This window comes from Vidua macroura, chromosome 5 (genome assembly GCF_024509145.1).
Source record: "Vidua macroura isolate BioBank_ID:100142 chromosome 5, ASM2450914v1, whole genome shotgun sequence".
NCBI lineage: Eukaryota > Metazoa > Chordata > Aves > Passeriformes > Viduidae > Vidua > Vidua macroura.
In genome coordinates this window covers 7,706,818-7,727,367 of record NC_071575.1, presented here as the reverse complement: position 1 = coordinate 7,727,367, position 20,550 = coordinate 7,706,818, and the positions used below count along the sequence as shown (strand labels likewise).

General features: G+C 46.5%; 2 protein-coding genes across 7 annotated transcripts in view; one reads left to right on the top strand and one right to left on the bottom strand.

Annotated features, from left to right (window-relative positions):
- Positions 1 to 504: 504 nt before the first annotated feature.
- LOC128807350 (translation initiation factor IF-2-like) lies at positions 505 to 20,112 on the bottom strand. 6 transcript variants are annotated; one of them, XM_053977676.1, is made up of 9 exons: positions 19,671 to 20,112; positions 18,881 to 19,008; positions 18,688 to 18,782; positions 13,483 to 13,569; positions 12,123 to 12,229; positions 7,771 to 7,851; positions 6,413 to 6,523; positions 4,470 to 4,630; positions 505 to 1,531 (listed from the first exon to the last, which is right to left on the bottom strand). In XM_053977676.1, exons 1-6 carry the CDS (start codon positions 20,106 to 20,108, stop codon positions 7,822 to 7,824), a joined length of 885 nt encoding a protein of 294 aa, XP_053833651.1. In that variant the 5' UTR covers positions 20,109 to 20,112; the 3' UTR covers positions 505 to 1,531; positions 4,470 to 4,630; positions 6,413 to 6,523; positions 7,771 to 7,821. The 6 variants fall into 6 exon arrangements, with proteins under 6 accessions (XP_053833651.1, XP_053833653.1, XP_053833655.1 ...); XM_053977678.1 differs by lacking the exon at positions 505 to 1,531 and adding an exon at positions 10,828 to 10,957 and having other exon boundaries at positions 2,755 to 4,630; XM_053977677.1 differs by lacking the exons at positions 505 to 1,531; positions 4,470 to 4,630 and adding an exon at positions 4,731 to 4,752.
- The window catches only part of ARHGEF5 (Rho guanine nucleotide exchange factor 5), a 33,828-nt gene continuing 32,957 nt past the window's right edge, over positions 19,680 to 20,550 (top strand). Inside the window, exon 1 of the mRNA XM_053977674.1 lies at positions 19,680 to 19,764. The gene's annotated coding sequence lies outside the window, so the exon portion shown is untranslated. The remainder of the gene's footprint in view (positions 19,765 to 20,550) is intronic.

Genomic DNA, 20,550 nt, shown 5'->3' with positions numbered 1-20,550 from the left:
CAGTCACAACTTCTCCTTATGTCACACCAGAGGGGCACGGGTGCTGGCAGCATCCCTGGGTGTGGTCTGGGCATGAGCCAAGGTGCAGCTCCTGGTCCCGGCCTGAGGTACAAGGTGGGGGGACAAGGGTGTGACCACACCAGGTCCCCTGGATTCCAGACAGCTGGACACGGTGATGCCCTTGGCCCACACTGTGCTTTTCAGTCACCTCCCCCCAACACACCCTCAGCATGGACTGGAATTGTGCAGGGGGTTCCAGGGGGGTAGTTCTGCATCCCAAAGCCCAGCCATCCTCTTTCCCTGGTATGCCAGATGTAGATAGGTATCCCAGAATCAGATGCCATTTGCCACGTGGCCAAGGTGCAGGTGTTTTCTCACCCTTCCTCATGACAGGTGTCTGCCCCTTCACATCAACCCTCATGGCATTTATTTTCCTTTCCCCATGCTTTGTGAAGTGCTGTGTATACTTAGCAATGCTCTATAAATTAAAAGGATTGACATGGATTTATTTCTAAGATCTTTACTAATTTATTTTGAACTATGCCAGATGAAAGTGGCCTTAGGGTTCACAGCTGTTCCCTAGCAGCTAGGTTGGGATTGCTCACCAGCCTAGGAACATTTCTGGAGTTCCTTTCCACAACCACTGTTAGTTTTGCCTCTTCAGTGTCACTTGGCTGAAATAATTAATTTCCCCTGGCCTGTTTGCCCTTTATGTGGTCATGTAGCTTGAGAGGAGAATCTGAAACCCTGCTGCAGAAGTTACAGGCTATGTTCCTCTTCTTCCTGGGATTTAATCACTTTGTGGGCAGCATGAACTCATAAGACAAATTCAGAACATACTGGGGATGTGCAACAAGGAAAGAATCAGAAGGTTCACTTTGACAGCAGCCACCTCACTGGCTTCTCTACCAGCCACCTCCTCCCTCAGGACCAGTGGGAGGCTACTGGAAAAAGCCAATTAGCTACTCTTTAATTTCAGCAGAGCATCCCTAGCACACTCCATGTCAGACAGCTGGTGCCCAAATCCTCCTGCCAGCTGTGGGATGTAGAATACTGTAAATTTCTGTTGTGCTAACAGTGCTCAGATCCTGCAGTGGGACTGTGGCACTTGAGAAATACCTGAGAGAGAGAAATGGATGAATGACATCTCTGAAATAAAATCTGTCACCCTGGTGCTGTTATCCTGACTCTCCCCCCTCTCTCTCCCTTCCCTTCTTTTTATCATTCCTTTCCCTCCCTTTCTTGCTTGCTTTTTCTTTTCCCCAGAGTGAGTTTCCCATCAGTTTCTCAGCCCAAGAATCTGGAGCTGAGGGACATTCTTGGAATTGGTCTTAATTTTCTCCCATTTCTGAAAGAATCTGAAATGCCAGAGGAGGGTACTCAGTGCTCACCATTCCTTTATAAGGGAAAGTGGTTTGTCTTTTTTTCTCTGCAGTGACACACCATCCTGCTGGTAGAAGAGCCTGGTTCTGAGGAGGTTGTTTTCTCAGTGCCACTTGGGTTATATGGGGTCCAGTTTTCCAGTCCACTGCTAGGAAAAATATACATGTAATAGTAATGACTGAAATACTATTTGCTCTCTTTGCCACTATTTGCTCTCTTTGCTCTATTTGCCACTATTTGCTTCATTGTGACTGGAAAAACAGATTTCTTTTAATCTTGGACTGTGTTTTGTGTGTTCAGTAAATTTTTAGAAGTATTCTATGCCTATTCTCTAAAATATTTTTTTGAGATATAACAAACAAAAGTGTCCCTGCAAGCATAGGAGACTTTTCTTTCAGGCTCTGTTTCTTCTTCACCTCAGCAACACTGGTCTGAATAGCCAGAGACACATCAGCAGAAGCCCCCAACTCTTGAAAAAAAAGGAACTAGAGGAAATTTCAGAAGATTGAGCGAAGGGAGGCCAGAAGAGGCAACAGAGCCAAAGTCAAGGTGTCCCAAAGTATTTTGCCATTGTAGTGATGAATGGCTGAACCAGGCCACCATGTGAGGGGAAGGGAGAGCAGAAGGGATTGAAATGGGATGAACAACTAGGAAGACTGGGGGAGGGTTGGACTTCCTGAAGCTGCTGGGAAAATGTAATTTGGGGGTGATAAAAGCTGCGTGGAAGAAGGGTCACAACTTTCCAGACACCCCATTGATCCCTCATGGGGGGAATCCCTGGACTTGCTTATTTTTTGCTTTCCAGAGCTCTTACAGTTGCCCTGCTGCTTGTGTGTTGCCTTGGGCCATTTTCTGCTGTCTCTCCCTCCAGCTGAGCTTCCCACAATGCTGCTGGACTCTGCCTGCCTGTGGCTGAGATGTTTGTGCTTTCCCATCTTCAAGCACAGAACCAAGAGGAGACTTCTCTGTGTCCATCCCTGTTCTGTCAGTGTCTCCCCACGCAAAAGGGCAGCCCTGCCCTGCTTACCCCAGAGTCCATCCAAGCTCACATCTGCTTTTACAGATGGCAGCGCTTTTGACAGGCCTGTGTGTGTCCTTCCATGTCCCTTTTCCCAGCCTTAGCAGATCTTTTCCAGTACAGGGACTGGGAAGTTTCTTCCCACAGCTCTGCACCTGAGCTTAAGAAGGTGCCTCTTTGCTGGTCAATTGCTTTTTTTTCTTGCCTGATTTCTTTAACAGATGACCTTTGGATTTCTCCTGATGCCTTCAGGCAGAAATACCAAGCAAAAAAGGAAAAACAGAGTTTACATATAGTACACATTAGAGGGATTTCAAGCATCTTCTCAATTCTTTGGACATATGATCAAGCCTTTATGGGAACGTAGGGTAAAACAGGAACCACAAGATGCTTTACCAAAAAAAAAGGTATTTTAAAATTATTGGGAGAAGGGAAGCAGCAATGGGAATGCAGGAATCAAGGGGCTGAAACTGAACATTTTCCCTGTGTCTAGAGAAGGAAGAATTAAGATCAATGAACACAACTCCTTATATTTTTAGAGAGGTGAAAGAAGACAGTAAAACATGATGGTATTTGGTCTTGACCCTTGAATCCAAGTTCCCTGGCATGGTCAGCCTTGATGTTACCTGTCAGGGCTGTCCTGAGGACAGGGCTTGCTGTGAAAGCACTCAGGGTTTGCCTCAGGGCAGCCACATCCTGCCCTAAGCTTCAGGCACTTGCTTTCCTTTGGCTAATTTGGGATGCAGCTGCCGATGTGAGTGTGAGTTTCACCTGCATCTTCCTCCTCGCTGTGACCAGAGCCACGAATGCATGTGGAGACAAAGTGAGTTCCTTTCTCTAGAAATGTAACCTGAGAAGAACCTGAAACTCCTCAGGCTCTGAGTCTCTGGATTCACCACCTTTGCCATCAGTGCTCAAGTCAGTCACCTCCCAGCAGGAACATTCCTGGGGAGAGCAGAGCTGAAGTGCCAAGTCAGAAGCAGGAGGGAAAGAAAAAGGAAATGACTGGTACTTAAAAAAACTCAACCCAGGAGCCATGAACCATGAACTGAAGAGAGATGCCAGAAGAAAACCAGACATGGCTTGGAATACAAGAGAGAATGACTAATTACAGATGCTTCCTCCAAGTCTGTCAGTAGGTGACAGTGATGTCACTGCTGGTGTGATCATGAATGTTAGTGCTGGTGCATTACAGCAGTGGCATTGTTTCTCTAGAGTGGAGAAAAGGAATACATCCTCTTCTGGAATGCATCCACGAATTGTTACTTCACTCTGTACCATGAAGCTGTCTGTGAAGAAGGCTCTTTTATTCCCTTTCTTGGTGATAGCACAGCCCCCATATTTGCAGTACCCTTAAAAATCCATGTAGCTTTCTCCCTAATCCAGAGAATAAAGAACATCCATCAGTGGAATGGCACACACTGCCACTAACTTTTGTTCCAAAAGCATCATGTGAAGGACTGCTGAAACAAAGCCTGTGTGAAGATGTTTTGTGCTGCCATCTGGGCACACTGAGGTTTGCTCTTGTGTCCCTTATGAACATGGGCAAAGGATTCCTGCCTCCTCATTCCCCAGGCTCCTTCACTCGCTGGAAGATCCATATTCCTTGTATTAAATAGGTATCTCTGAGGCTGGGCTTTCATGGCATCTGAAATGGCAAGCAGCTCTTGCTGATTTGTGACTGCAGATTATCCTGGAGGGCTAAAGCTCTTGCCACCCCCAGCCATGGCACTGGGTTATTTTTAATTTGGATTGCTTCCCTGACCCAGTGCTCAGCACACCTCCACAAACAGCAAGGCTGGCACAAGTGAGGGAAAATTGCAGTGTTGGCAGGTGGTAACAAACATCTCGGGATTCCTCAAGTTGGTAATGCCACCATGCAATCCATGCCATCAAACAGGAGCCTGGGGGGAGCAGCAGGGAGTTAAGAGAAAACAGAACAAAGGCATTGAACAGAAATGTGCCCTTTTTTGCACACAAGGAGTATCCTCAGAAGAGGCTCAGTTTAGGCATCTCTTCCAAGTGGACGTCACATAGCTGGAATTAGTGCTTATCTCTTGCTAAGTACCTCTGAGGAGTGGAGCTGCCAGGTTTTACTACTCTGCTCATCCCATTGGAGCTCTGGTTCCACCTTCTTTACTTCCAAAAGCCTCATCTCCTCTTCTGTGTGTAATTGTGGTCACTTCCTCCTGAGCTCTGTTTGTGGTGTCAGTGCAGCTCTGTGTGCAGCTGCAGGAGGATGCAGATTGAAATTTCAGTGTCTGAAAAGTAATGGTTTCCCAGTCTACCCTTGGTTATTTTTAGCTGGATCAGTTCCTGATCCAATCCAATCCAATCCAATCCAATCCAATCTGTATGGACACACAAACAGCTGTGTCAGTGTTACAGGAGGAAAATGTTTGAGGGAAACAGAGGAGAGGCTTAGCTGAGTTTAATCATCACTGGTACCAAATGGGAAACCACAATCATGAATGATTGCTCTAAATGCCTGGCAGCAGTTATTTAAACTTCTCTACAGCTCCCTGTTTTACTTCTTGTGTAAGCAACAAAGCCTAGGGAACTTCCCAAGTCTGTGCCACAGAAAGGAAATGGCCCTGTGCCTGGTATAGCTGCCCCTTGCTGCATGAATCAAGGCAAGCTGAATGCAGGGAGCCTGAACAAGTCTGCTGGCAGGCAAAGCAGCCAGGGTTCCTCACAGCTCCCTTGCCTGTTGTAGTTTGGCCAGCCGGCACATTTAAAGGTCAAGTCCTGCAGAGACCAAAATTTGCCAGGACACCAACCATAAGCAGCTACCCAGAAGTGTACAAAATGTGTTTATAGTGGTCAAAAACCATGAGACACATGCTAAATACTGGCCAGTACCAACAGACAGTGATTCTGACACAAAGATGGAAAGCATAATTAAAAATTTAGAGATTTATTCAGAAGCAAAAAAATCTATTTAGTCAATTAAAATCACTTACTGAGGCATGTGACATGCTCCTTGGTGCCTGACCAACTGCTGCTGTGGGCAGGGAATGGTGGGGATGTTGTTCCATGACGACTTTGTTCCATCCAAAGGCAGAAGTACAGAAAGGATTCACAGACTAGAATGGTTTAGGTTGGAAGGAACTTCTAAAGGTCATCTGGTTCCAACCCCCCTGCATGGGCAGGGACACCTTCCACTATCCCACGTTTCTCAGAGCCCCATCCATCCTGGCCTTGAACAGTTCCAGGGATGGGGCAGCCACAGCTGCTCTGGGAAACTTGTGCCAGAACCTCACCACCCTCACATGGAAGAATTTCTTCCCAATATCCAACCTAAACCTCCTCTCTGTCAGTGTGAAGCCATTCCCCCTTGTCCTGTCACTCCAGGCCCTTGTAAATAGTCTCTCTCCATGTTTTCTGTAGGCTCCCTTCAGATCCCTCATTGTGGAAGGCCACAATGAGGTCAAACAAAACTACTCAGAATCCTTTAAGTTGGAAAGCACCTTTAAGGTCATTAAGTCCAACCAGAAATCATCTTACTTTGCATGGTCCATTTGTGTCTTTTCCTTTCTTTATGATGACCATGACTGCAGCAGCACTCTAAAAATCTGGACAAAGCCACCACTTCACCACTTATTTTGGGATTGTCCTAGGAAATTCTACAAAGCTGTGCAAATACTGGCACTTTTTTTATCTCAGAATTGCATCCAGGGATGACAAGCAGCAATTTCATTTAGGAAATTTTTAAAAGCCTTTCAATCTTTCAGGTGATTATACCTACAGTTTTTTTACATAAGCAAGAAGAAATACAAGGAAAGGTGTAAGCACAAGGATATGTTTTCCATGGATGATGCACATCATCATGGCAACCTCCCTCCTGCACAGTCACCTGAAGTTTCACAACTCTGGTTCAGACTAAATACCAATGACCTGATTCATTCTTCCACTGAATTTCACTGTTAATAATTGTAAAAAGCACATTTAGTGCCATGACTCAGTAGGCAAAGTATCTCCTGGCTGAAGTTTGCTGTGGCCCACACCCACCTCCAGCAAAGGCTGTCCATAAATGGCCCCATGGCTCCATAACCAGGCTCCTGACACTCACTTTTCCAGAGGATTAATGTCTGAGCCTGCAGGGGAATTTGTCATCAGTACCTGCAACAAAGAAAGCCCTCCCAGTTAAGTTATGCTTTAAAATAGCATCCCATACCTCCCAAAACTGAAGTCATCACAGACACATCACAAATTCCCAATGTACAAGCTGCTTATTTTTTGGAGGAGGGCATTAAGACAAATACCGAGTGATCTGTGAGAGGCCACAGAGGAAAGCAAAGGTTTATTAGTATGCCTGCATGTACAGCAGTTGACTGGAAATGTTCAGGGGGTCTGGAATTAAAAAAAAAAAAAAACAAAACCCTCACATTACAACCACTTTTGTAGCTCTGAGATCAAAATCAAGGAAAATAAGATGAGAGACCATGTTGTTATCAAATCTTTAATTCCTGGGAGTCCCAAGTGGCCAGCATTACATAAAACTTCTATGAGAAATGAATGCCATTCCATGAATAACTTGCATGTATTATGTAAAATATTTACTGAAGACAAATGCCATTCTATGAATAGCCTGGATGCTGTTTACTTTGAATAACAGCATGTTCATCTACTGTGAATTAACTTCTGCCCAACGAAATTACTTTTATCCCTCAGTCTATCACCCTTTTCACATATAAAGTTTATGAACACATTTCTACTTTAAAATGCAGCTTTCATAAGAGCTTATACATTAAAAAGAACACTAAATACAGCTCATTAGTTGCTCTTGACAAAGGCTCAGTGGGAGGCAAAAGCAAATAAAGCACAGAGAATAAAATATCTGTGATGAAGAACCTCTAAACCTGGCCTAGGGTTGGGAGACAACCACAGGAACATGAATTAGAGCTCAAGTCTATGTCTCGCTGAATAAAACTTTACATTAGTGGACCATCCCTTAAGTGAGGTCCTATCTGCAGGTGTTTCTTAGCTATATTGAAGGGTTAGAGTTGTCTCAGCAACTTAAAAAAGCTGGATCACTGGATGTAAGAAAAAAATCAATTATTCCACCACTTTCCACACACAGGCCCTTTTCTGTAAAGCTGCTCTGCACATAGATTTGGAATCTACAACAGGACATACACACACATACAAAATATCTAACAGTATATCCTGGTATTGTATAATATCTAATATAATGACATTGGATAGTGTGTGCAATAAATTTATCTCCCTTTTTCATATACAGTTAGCAAAACTACAGCTATACATATACAAATTCCCTTTTCCTCTAACTGAACCAACAAGCTTTTTAGAGAAACCACATCATCTGCGTTTCCTGACTCTGTTGTTTCAGATTCTGACTTGCTCACCTTTTCCCCCTCTGGGCTTCTGTCTTCTCTGGTCTTACGACTTCACTGTTTCTATTCCACACATCCCTTCCAGAAGACAAACTGCAAAATCACAGGAGTGAAACTGCTGATTTTTTGAAACCACAGTTCTCAGAGAAAGAGATATTATCAGCCCATCCTTGTCCTGAGCAAAGATTAACTGAGTATTAAAAAAAATGGTAAAATATTATAAGTAATAACAAACTGAGAATAGATCATCAAACAAAACAAGGAAACCCCCTTTTTCAAATATTGAAGCAGCCTTTCTAGGGCATGATTCTTAAAGGTAGACACCTAAAACAGGTCAGATGAAGCACCACCTAACAGTGTCCATTTCTCCCAAGAAGTTTCAAAATCAAAGACAGTTCAGAAGCTCTCTTTGATTTTAATACATATTTTCAGATTTGGGGATTAATTACATGGTGTAGTTTTGACAGGCTTGGGGATGGTTTTTTCCTCTAGTTTTTGAAGGAATACAGCTTTTTTTATCCCACTGTCAGCTGCCCATTAGGAACCAACTGTCTTATTTCAATCAAATACAAGCATTTAGAGGAATCAGAGATGAGCAGGTTCCTACATCCAGGGGTCAATGTTCCTGCAGCCAGGGAACAATGCTCCTGGTAGCCAGGGATCAGTGGCCAGGTGCACTAGAGAGCTCTTACTGGCATCCCCATGGGAGGATCAGCAGGGAGAACCTGCCTTGTCCATGCTCTTAGGCATTTTAAGTGGTATCTTGTCCAGGGAGTAGGAATAAAATAGCTGCTTTGGGGTCACCGAATCTGTTTGGAACATGGGAATGATATAAGGATAATCTGGGGGAGAAGGGTGTTGGGAAGAGAGTGAAATAAATGACAGATGAATGTGCCAATTTTATAATAAAGTATTAATTAGACTATTGGTAATAACAAGCTCTCTAGATACTGTTTGTGTTCTTTAGACTGGGAAGGATTTGGTGTTGTAACACTGCACGTGACCATGATTTCACTGAATAGCTGAGACAAGGAGGCTACATAACTCCAACTGATCCTGGAAGCTGGTGCTCCTAAAATGAAGGAGATTATTTACACCTGTTCTTTGGCAGCCCTTCCTCCTCAGGAGCTCCTGAAATGCTCACACTCCTTAGAAAATGGGAACCTCTTCCCTCTAGGAGAGTCTCTAAAGCAGATTACCAGAAATAAATCAGAAATTAACTTCTCCTATGAGGACAGGCCTAGAGAGTTGGGGTTGTTCAGCCTGGAGAAGGCTCCAGGGAGACCTTATGTGGCCTTTCAATATGCAGAGGAGACAAGATGGAGACAATTGACAAGGGCCTGGAGTGACAGGACAAGGGAGAATGGCTTCACACTGACAGAGGGTAGGTTTAGATTAAGTATGAGGAAGAAATTCTTTCCTGTGAGGGTGGTGAGGCCCTGGCACAGAAGCTGTGGCTGCCCCATCTCTGGAACTGTTCAAAGCCAGGGTGGATGGGGCTCTGAGCAACCTGGGATAGTGGAAGGTGTCCCTGCCCATAGCAGGAGGTTGGAATGAGATGAGCCTTTAATGCCCCTTCCAACCCAAACCATTCTCTGATGCTGTAATCTGAAGTCCCTGAGGAGAGAGCTGGTGACATTCCCAAACCTGGGAATTGAGGACAAAGCCCCAAAGCGCCACAGGGACTCCGGTTTCCTGGCAGGGCTGGGATGCACAAGAAGTGAGCTGCACATGCCGGTTCCTGTGCTCAGCAGGGCCTGGGGGCCTGGCACCTGCTCCCTGCACCTGGCCCAGCAGGGCCCCTACACCCACGCAGGAATCCTGGCCAACCCCACCGCGGAAAGCCACTGGGAACAGGGAAGGGGCTGCAGCAGAACACAGCCAGGGAGCAGCAAGAAGCCAGCACTGGCACGGGACAGGGAACAGCAAACAGCCAGGCTGGTGTAGGCTGGGTGTGGGAACACATCTGCAGCGATAAGAGGTTTGGAAAACAACCTCTGGGAAGAAAGCAGGAAACTGGGTTTATTGAGTCTAGAGGAGAAGGCTGGAAATAGGGCAAGACATGATAGTGCAGTTGCAGTACATGAGAGGTTGCTGTTAAGGGAGGCAGTGTTACACTGCTGGAAGGACAGAGATAAGATCTAACCAACTTAATTTCCAGGAAAGAAAAGAAGACAGGAGAAAAGAACAAGATCAGATGTTGCAAAAACTTTCTCTGTGTAAGCCAGAGCTGGAAAATATTTTCTGGGAGGTTGTGAAACCCCCTGCACCAGAAGTTAACCAGACATCACCATGCTCTCTCAGTAGAGGATGAACTGCCAAGCTATTCCCCAAGCTAGCCTTTTGAAAGCAAAAATCCATCTACCCTTTTCAAAAATAAACTAAAAACCACCCATGCATGTCACATGGATCATTAAACATATGGCTGGTGAGTAAAGTATTGCATTTGGATAACAAAGCTACTATAGATTTACAAATCCTGATTTCAATGCAGGCATTCAAATTCAAAACATTATTTGGATAGAAAACTTTGATCTTTCCTCTCAAAGAAACCTGCAGTTGTTGAGCAGGTAAATGCTGCCAAGACCTTTTAGTGCTATTTCTGTCCCATGGCACCTCCTTCCTGCAACCAACCTTTCTCCTCTGTTATATCCTGCTCCCACATAAAGAAGCACCAGCTACTTTATATTCTGTGGAGCACTTTTACTCCTGTTGAAATGTCTGTGGGCTGGGCCAGTCACACAGCAAGACCACAGAGTCATCTCTCCACCATTTGATGATATAAGGCCATAAGGCACTGGAAGAAAACCCAGGCACTGGAAGAAAACGCAGACCATATGGTTCTTTTGGGATCCACTGCAAAGAATACTCCCAAGATAGAGAGTCATTCTGACCTTCACAGTCTGTCAGGAGTAATTCAGGCCACCAGGACATCTTATTGTAATGGAGTACCTAAAGGACATAGAATTAGGGTTTTTTTGAGTTGATGAATGGGTATCTAAGCTGCAGCAATCTGGGCAGATTCCCATAGGGCATGTATGTGGAAAGGGTTTTGATGGGAATTCTGACCTGACTCAGAATCCACTGGTTGATCCCAGGAAAAAGCCTGATCTGTCTGCTCCCAGTGAGAAGAGCTGGAGCCAGGATTCACCCCTTCCTTACTCAGATCAGTGAAAGCACCTCAGCAGGAAACCAGCCCCTCAAAGAAATGTGCTCAGTGAGACGTGCCAGGAAGGCATTCCAGCACCAGAGGTGAGATAAAGGCACAGATATCCAAGCCACTGCAGGGAATCCTGCAGGGAGTATGAGGCACAACCCCCAGACCACAGAGGACAATGTGACAGTGCTCCAGGACACAGGGGTAGCAGGGGTTGGATGTGAGCACCCTACTAAGATGATGGGCCTCATATGGTTGTGACAAGGCACCTTTTAAACAACCTTTTGGTCTTTGTTTCTTTATTTTCTGATTCCTTGAGGACTTCAACTCACCTGTCTCAGGCGGTGTGAAAATGTCAGAAGAGAAAGAGTCTGTGCCAATGCATGTTGACCACAGGACAAGGATGTGGCTCCCACCACAGCCACTTTACACCCTGAGCCTCCACAGTAATGCAGCAAGTTTTTTGCTGAGGCAGAAACCCCACTCTTTTTATAGGGTCATTCTGCTTTTATGTTTTATTTGCAGGATTATTCTTGTGATGTTCTTAACTAAATGCAAAGGAAACATTGTGTGAAAATATCACACAATGTGAATCACAAAAAAGGCCCTTTTTGTGTTTCAAGAACAAAAGCTCAATTCATGAAAAACGTGCCTTTGCTCATAGGAAACAATCCTGCTTCAGTCTGCCCTTCCAACAACAGCATCAGAACTCCAAACAAACAATGCTTCCCCACCCTGTGTGCATGATTTTATTTCTGTGAAGCTCACATCCATCATTATAATCCATCTATGGAAAGGTTGCTTTTTGCAGAACTGAGGGGAGTGAGTGGCACAGGGAATCCTCTCTCAGTTAACAACAGGCCAACATCATGGAGGTGATTCAGGAATATGTGCTCATTTTTCTATTATGAGATTGGTTATCTAATTACAGGACTCATGTTATGTAAGTTCAGGGCCTCCAGGAAAGGCACCACCTCTGGGTGCCTAAAATCTCAGAGATTTTATTTTTCAAGAAGGTGAAACTATAATAAAATGGTGGACATTTCTTGAACATTCTGACAGAAAGCCTTAACAGTAATCCAGTGCCCAAAACAAAAACTACCCGAGGGAGGAAAAGAGAAGTTGCTCTCTAAACCTGCTGGTGTGACAACAACCAACATAGAGGAGCAAGCACAGCAAACTGCTGTTTGGGCTCACATTTTCTCACCTGGATGCAGTCAGGAATCAGCATCAGGAACACCTTCCCATGAGGGGGCACTACACTATCACACATCCAGCTTGGAGATCTCCACCTCCAGGACTTGTACAAAGACACTGAACAGAGAAGGAAGTACATTTCAGCTTTGTTTATCCTCCTCTACAAAAACTAAGATGATGAAGAATTACTGTGTTTATTGGGTTAAAAGCTACACTACTATGTGTAATTCTGTCCACCAAGAGAACTGGAACAAAAATCCCAAACATAAATCTGGAATGCAGGAAGAATTTGGGATTTCCGAACTTTTAGGGGCTTGATTTCACAGTTACTGAAGAGGACCTTAATACAAACTAAGGACTTCTGTATGCAATTTTTTTAATGAACAGGGGATCGATCCTCTTTACTGCCGAATGGGGCAGATTAATTTGTGGGCTGGATTTTGTGTCTAGCCAGCAAGAGGAAGGAAACTGAAGGGCTGGCCTGAGTCATTACTACTGACCTACACCACAAGCAACAACACTTAAATGGACATAATCATATGAGGATCTCAGCTAGGAAGAAGTGACTTCCTGGCACCATGGTTTCCGAGTGCAGAGGGGTGGGCAGGATGGGCCTGGGGCAGAGGCATTTGTTCTGAGCATGAGGCAAAGCTGCTGAGTATCATCCTCCCACCTGGCTGCACTCACTCAGGTACTGCAGCTGCCTGCATGTAGAAAAGCCTGCACACATGCAGCTCCCATACAGCCACATCTCCCTTTCAGCTGAAACCAGAGGAATATTTGGCAGGCCCCTTGAAGGCAGCATGCTGCTTTCATTTTTACTCTCCATGCTCAGTTTTGTAGAGGTCCCAACTATTTCAGCATGTCTGGACTAGAATAAGAGTATCTGCAGTGGTATGACTTTGTCCATATTCCACCTTTCCCTTACAGTAATTTATTTCTAGAGTTCATAGCTGGAGCAGAAAGCCTGAAGAAATGACCACAGGGTAAGTGGCCTACCTGAATGTGAAAGGAACAGAAAGGCACAATGAAATGTTCTAGATGTTCCGGTAGCGAGTGGACTGATTTGTTCAGAATCATTTCTACAGAAGCCTTTGAGTCTCACCCCCACCAGCCCAACTGAAGTTATTGCCATCACCCATATATAAAAGTACACAGGAAGACTGATGAAGTTCTTGCTTTAGCATTTCCAAATGAAGTAGAAGTATTTTAAGAGTCCCAGTAATGTTCTCCAGGACTTCTCAAAGGGGAAAAGCAGACAATGCTCATTATCCTGGATCCTCTCTCTTTAGGCTCTTTCTCATTGCTAAGGAAGGAAGGGAAACATCAGTGAGGTGCAGGTAAGGCTGAGACCCCAATCCAGCTATTACCTGCAAATGGATGTGAAAGGCAGCATGGGCTGGGCAACAATTTACTGCAGCATGAAGGCTCTGCTTCAGATTTGCACAAGGATTTAGCTGCAACAGAAGAATCACAGAAGGATTTAGGGGAAAATCCAGTTTTTTGAGTTCAGATTCCCACAACACAGAAAAGGAAAGTGCCACAGGAAACCAAAAGCTGCCTCCCAAAGGCTCTGTTTGAGCTGCAACTGGGGATTTCAGTCTGGGAAAGGCACCTGCCAGGAACAAGCAACTTGGGGTATGCTTTGCATGGAGCATCTCAGGGCAGAAAAACGATAAGCCCAAAGATTTCCTTGAAATTGGAACTGAACTTGGAATTGCCTACATTGACTGCTGTAAAAGAACAGCTGTTTGGAAATGTTTGCATAACCAGTTCTCATTAAGATTTTCCAAAATTTGTGTGTGGTATTTCTGGATGTATCAATGTTGTGATCCTGGATTACCAAAAATTAAAACTTTGGATGATGGAGAAAAGCCAAAGCCCACTAAAAGCTTTCCTATCTTCCTCTTTGTCTGACTACTCATTCCCCCAGTACACTTTTTTTTTTCTCCATGTCTTTCTGCCCTTTTGGAGGCATCTTAATAGTATGAAGCACTGGGGTTTTTCAACCTGCTTTTATTTTTTTTTGGATCCTTGTTTATGGGTATTGCCTTGTGTTTCCTCAGTATCTTTTATGGATCCTCCTCAGGTAGCCCATGGACCTCCTGATATGTGTGGTCTCCAGACCAAAAATTACTGCAATAATTTTGTTCAGTAAAACACACTGCTGACATTGAGTGTAAAGTACGAAAAATACACTCATTAATGTTCTTGCTCATAAACCACCCTTTCCCTGCACCATATATTTTCAAAAAAAAAAACCCTTTAAATTCAAGTTTGTGTTATTTACCTGCACGGACACTCCCATATAAATCTCCGTATATTAATCAGGTGGGAATAGGGCTTAAAAAGCCATATATTCAACAGGAAGAAAAGAATGTGATGTTATACTGCATTATGTATATCAAATGCAATTTTTGCAAGTTTGGCTGAGGGAAATCCTCCTAAAAATGTTCCACTGAGAATTCCATCACTTAGTTGCCAAATGCTACTGGTGAGCAGAAAACAGGTTGCTTTAACCACAGTATGCACCATTAAAGGGTGGTAACTGCTTCAGAGACTATAACCCCTGTAGCACAGCTCAATTTCCCCCCAATATTTATTCAAAGGAGCTTCTTTCTTGTGAAAGGAATCCATATTTTATTAATTCCAAATAAAAGGATTTTAATGGAATTGGACTAACTTTCAAGCTATTTCCTTCTGTCTTTTGAAAAACAGTATATAAGCAAGTAGATGTGAAGTTTTCAGTCATGTTTTGCTGCAGTTGTTTATGTGAAATCTTGAGCAGGAGATACATTGTGGGGATTTCTTTCTTTGGTTTGTAGCTATGCTTTGAGCAGTAGTTTGTCTTCCCTTCTGCCTAGCTGACGTTTTTTACATCCTTGGCAAAACCAAAGTAACATCTGAGGCAATAATGCCTGCTTTTGCTGTTTGAGGCTGGCCACTCCTACCCTCAATTCCATCCAAATCAGGGAAGGTCAACGAAACCAACATTTGCACATGTGCAGCCTACACTGTTCTGAAGCTGTGACATGAGCAGTCATTTTGATATCAAAAAAGAAAAAGATATCAAGATAGATTTCAAGATATCAAGAAAGATTTCCCAGCTATAAACCGAGCTGGGAAAGCACATCAGCCTCCCCCAGGCCGACATCCACAAGTTCAGAACCACCTCATCCCTTTTAGAACAGGCAGGAGCTTATAATCAAGTGAACTGTTGGGCAATGTCAGGCTACAGAATGTGTGCAAATAAAAACATCCTTTTACCACCTTTCATGGCTGACAGGCAGGGACTCTCCAGACCATCCCTTACTGTCATGCCCCTAAGAGTAGCCTTTGTCTCAAGACAGTCTGCAGCCTTGTCCATTTGTTTAAATTTTCCTGGCAGACCCTGTTAAAAAAAGGGAATTTAGCTGTGTAGGACAATGGCCTGACATGCACATCAGGCCAGGCACTGCAATTATTTTGGAAAAAATTTGTACAACACATGAAATGGGCCATTCACACTTAATCCAGCCAATGTACACCTTCACTGTAACTGGTATATAATTCATCATGACAAAAAATTATCCCTTTATGGTTCATATGCAGGCATCCATTTGTACAAACAATTCTTACTGCTTTTTGTATGGAAAAAAAAAAACAAACCTGGATGAAGTTGAATAAGGATTATAAAGATATATAATTTGGGTGGATTATTTCGCTCCTGGTTTTACTCCATAAGAGCAGACAAAGCATTGTATCTAGGTCACTTGTTGGCTGCAGGCTATTTGGAATTCCCAGGAGAAGGCACTTGAGAAGGAAATGGGGGAAGCCCATTTAGGTCTGTTCTTGTCTTGGGATGTTCATTTCTTTGACAATATGGGTTTTGTCTCAGAGCTATTGTTATTAACTCAGGTTATGGCAGCAATGTAGATTTATAATTAGTTTCACACAGAAAAGCATTTCTATCCATATCACCCAAAAGAATTTCCCAGTTCTGTATTTTCCTCAACTTTTCTGTCACAGCTGCCTGGACATCTCCTTGAACAAATTTCAGGAAATATCCCAGAAATCAGTATTTGTCTGTGTGAAGCCCATAGTTTCTTGAACACCTGGGATAAATGATGCCTCTTCCAGACAACAGCAGCAGTTCACCCTTGTAACTGCATCCACAACTAGCACTGAAGTGGATTCTCAGACTAAGACAGACCCAAGCTCACGCCCACAAATGAAGAACTTCCTGTAAACAAACCAAGAAACAAAAGCTAAAAATAGTCCTCCTCCCTAGCTGCTGTCATGTGGGGAAATCAGAGCATGAGATACACCTCAATCCGAAGCAGGGAAGCTCCAACCCATATCTCTGAGGGATGATTAGCACACTTAAAACAACCTGATCCCCCACTGCATTCTTTCTACCCTACCAGATTGAATCCAAAGGTATGGCTGTAGGGATAAAGAACCTCTGTCAATGATAAAGCTGCATTCAAGATTTAAAAAAAAAAGTCCTATTGTGCAACTGTGACACTTTTTCCTCTCTTGCCTCAGCACCTGCTGTAGATCAAGAGGGTGCTGGCACCCACAAAAGCAACAAGAGCACTGTGGTACCAAAGCTGAGCTGAGGCCAGGGGGGGGTCTGCACTTCTCTCAGCCTGCTGCAGTGAAAATGTAGTGCTGGAGGCTGGGACTCTGCTCCCTGCTGAAGGAAAGCTGTAAACAAGAGGCAGGAAAGGAGATGACTGGATTTCAGAAGGGCCGCTACTGCTGGATGTTCACAGCGAGCCTTGGAGGAAATGAAGGAAACGGCCAGGACTGACTCACCGGGGATGGGTGTTGTACGTGCTGCTTGTGTAAACTTACTGTGCTGCAGTTTCCAAGCTCTCTGTTCTGCTCCCTTCCATTATTACCAAGGTTTTTCATGCCATATGCACATGTTTGCATCTGCTTGGAGTAAGGTACAGCTGCTGAACACATCTAGGGGAGCAAACTGGCTTTCCAAGGAGGGCTCAAGAAGATGATTTTAGTTCTAAGAAGACCTTTAAACAACTCTCCTCCTCTGCAGTACTTGTAATATGTCAGCAGCTGAACCAAGTTACTGTTCTGTCCTGCTGCCTGCCTGGATTTTGGCCCAGCTGTGTGCTCTGCATATAGAACTAAACCCAGAATAGCGTCTGGGCAGAGCAGAGAGGATGTGACAGCACAGGACTTGAGTGGGACGGGATGTTTACGAGGAGGATGTCGGAGTGGGAGGTTAATGTCCCAGCTGCCCCTCAGCCCGACATAGCACAAGGCACTGCAGGAAGCAGGAGCACTTCAGGGTACAGGGGCCTGCTCTTGGCACTGCTGGGCCTCTTTGCAGTGAAGGGACATACCAGGGATATATATCCAGGGATATATATCTATATGTATACACACCAAGGAGGTATGTCCTTGAAGGGAAAGGGGCATACTCAGCTGCTGCAGCCCAGAGTTTGGTGGGCTAAGAGACAGTGCAGCCCGATCCACGTGGGATACTCACAGCATGGGACAAGCTCTCTCCTGCTCACGCTCTGCTGGGTTCCAGATGTGTTCAGGCACTCAAACTCTGTGCAGCAGGCAGAGAAAGCAAGGTATCTCAAGATATGATTCACAAAATCAAACAGAAAACTGCCTCTGCAGCTTCTGGAGGTGCCAAGGACAGGGGGAGAGGTTATGCCCATCTCAGACAATAAGTTGCCCTTTTCTGGATAGAAGAGGAGCAGTTTTCCAGTCAGGATGACCAACCAACCCGCTGCCAGCTGCTAGGAACTTAGAAAATGCAGTGGGAAGATGCACTAGCTATTTATATAATGTCCCAGAGGTCTGACAACAAACTAAGAGAGACATGATCCAGAGTCAGCTCCTGGGAATTTGAAGCATCCCTTTCCTTGCATCTGACTGTAAATGCAGTGATGTGGAATGGGAATCTCAGCTGCGGGAGCTGATCCACTCTGCTGAAAAAAGGCACCCACACAAACGAATGAAAGGAGCAATTGAATCAGAAGGCAGCAGCAGGCACAAGGATGATTCTGTGGCTGGCTGGGGAGAGTTCTCAGTGTGCCACTTCTGAGGGGAGTTTTCCTGCCTGGGAGACTCCGCATGGGTCTCGCAGGCAAGGGAGGGTTCAGGATTGCCTGGGTGTGGGCTGCAGGGTTTCTCTGGTTGAGCCAAGCTCCTTCTTTCTCTTTTGCTGAAATCTTCAGAGCACATCCTGGAGGATACACACCTGTAAGCCTCAGGAAATGATTAGGAGAAAAAAGCAGACTTAGCAAAGAGACAACTCTAGATATCAATTTGAAGAGACAGAATATATAATATAGGTAACGCCTTCCTCAGCCACCTGTCTAAGATAATTCTTTGCACACTTTGTGATTTTGGTGAGCAAAGACCTATATAATACACCATGGCAAAGTGCACCCTCACATAAATCCTGTATCCCTTTAAGCACCTGTGTACTTACAAGAGACAGAAATCCCAGGAATTGTAGCTGTGGACTCAGCTTTTTAATGCAGACTACAGAGTTTTTCTACCCATGGCCTGGCCAATTTCTTCTGAATTCAGGTGTTTCATTAATTTACATTTATTTGATGATCTTGGATGTAATCCTGCCTGGGATCTTGTAATCCTATAAAGCCTAGGACAATCCAACACTTTTCCTTGAACCCCCAGCTGCCTGCTGGGGGGAAACACAAAGGGCTCATGCATGTGAAGTTAAGGAGTAGGAAAACAAGAGACTCAGATAATGAAGGAAGCTTAAAAAATAAAAAGCACCTCTGAGTCCTAAACTGGTCCAGAGACCTGGGCTGGTGGGTCAGGTGCACTCCAGAGGCAAAGCAAACAAGTGCTGTGTCCAAACCTGAGAGGGACACAGTTACTGCAGAATCACAGGAAGTCTGGAACTGAAAGGGACCCACAAGGATCATCCAGCCCAACTCCTGGCCCTGCACAGGACACCGCAGCAATCCCACCCTGTACCCGAGAGCACTGTCCAAACGCTCCCGGAGCTCTGGCAGGCTGGGTTCTGTGACCACTGCCCGACCACCCTCTGGCTGAAGAACATTTCCTAAAATCCACCCTAACCCTCCCCTGACCCAGCTCCAGCCGTTCCCTGGGTCCTGTCCCCGGTCACAGAGAGCAGAGCTCAGGGCCTGCCCCTCCTCCTTGTGAGGAAGCTGCAGAGCTGCTGTGAGCTCTGACCTCGGTCTCCTCCAGGCTGAACAAACCGAGCGACTTCAGCCGCTCCTCGTATGGCTTTCCCTCTATAGGACCTTCACCCGTATTCTTACTACTTAATTTATAAAAAAAAAAATAAAATTAAAAAAAAAAATTAAGGAAAATACCTTCCGCTCGGACGCGTCAGGAGCAGCGGCCGGCCGGGGCCAGGAGCGGGGCCAGAGCCGCCGTGTCTGCCGCGGCCCTGCGGCCGCCCTGCCCTGCCCTGCCCCGCCGCGGTGCCGTCGGAGCGCGGCCGCCGGCCCCGCACGCCAATCAGGGCGGCCCGCCTGCCTTCCTGTAGGTGTGCCCGGCTCACCTGGAGCCGCGCTCGGCACTCATGACATACCTGCGGCCCCGCGCAGGGCGGCGGCGAGGCGGCGGCCGAGGGGCGCCGGGGGGGGCACTGCCGGCCCCGGCCCCGCGATGTGAGCCCGGCGCAGGTAAGGGCGGCCGCCGGGGGCGGCGTTGCCATATTCCCGGGAGAGGCGTTGCTGTATTCCCGGGATCGCCGTTGCCGTATTCCCGGGAGAGGCGCGGGCCTGGCGCCGGATCCCCGCGGAGCCCGGGCCGGGACGGACGGAGGGGCGGCTGCCCCGCGGGGCCGGGCGGGCTCCGGGAGCGGGGGTTGTGGGGGAGGACGGGACCAGGGGGAGAAGGAAGGGGAGGGAGGGCGGCCGACCCACCATTTTAGGACCCGAGGGGGACGGGAGGAGGGATCTCCGGGGAAGGCGAACGTCGCTCCTCCCGCGGCGGGCCCGGTGCGGGTGCGCGGTGCGGGCGCCATCGAGGCGCGGAGCCCCGCGGATTCGCGGCCGCCGCGGGAGCGCCAGTGCCCCCCGAGGGGTTAGCGAAGGGGGCTCCGATCCGCCCGGCCCGGGGCAGCCCCGGGGGCCGCATCCTTGGCTGGGGGCCGTATCCTTGGCGGGGGCTCCGCGCCCCGACGGCGGCGCCCGTCCCGCCCGCCGCCCCCCGCTCCCCCGCCCGCTGCCGGCAGCAGGGAGGGCCCGGAGCGCAGGCCCGGTCCCAGGCTCGGCTGCCAAGCAGCAGCAGGAGCCTCTTCCCGCAGAAATGGTGCCTCCCACGCAGGAGCGAGATCCCACGGTGTTCGCCGGGTTTTCAGCTCCCGCCGGGAGCTGCGGCCCGGGAGTCGCGGAGGTGCTGTGCTTGAACTCTGGACACCTCCTTGTTTTCCTCCTTGCCTCGTGACTTTTATGGCCTGTCACGGA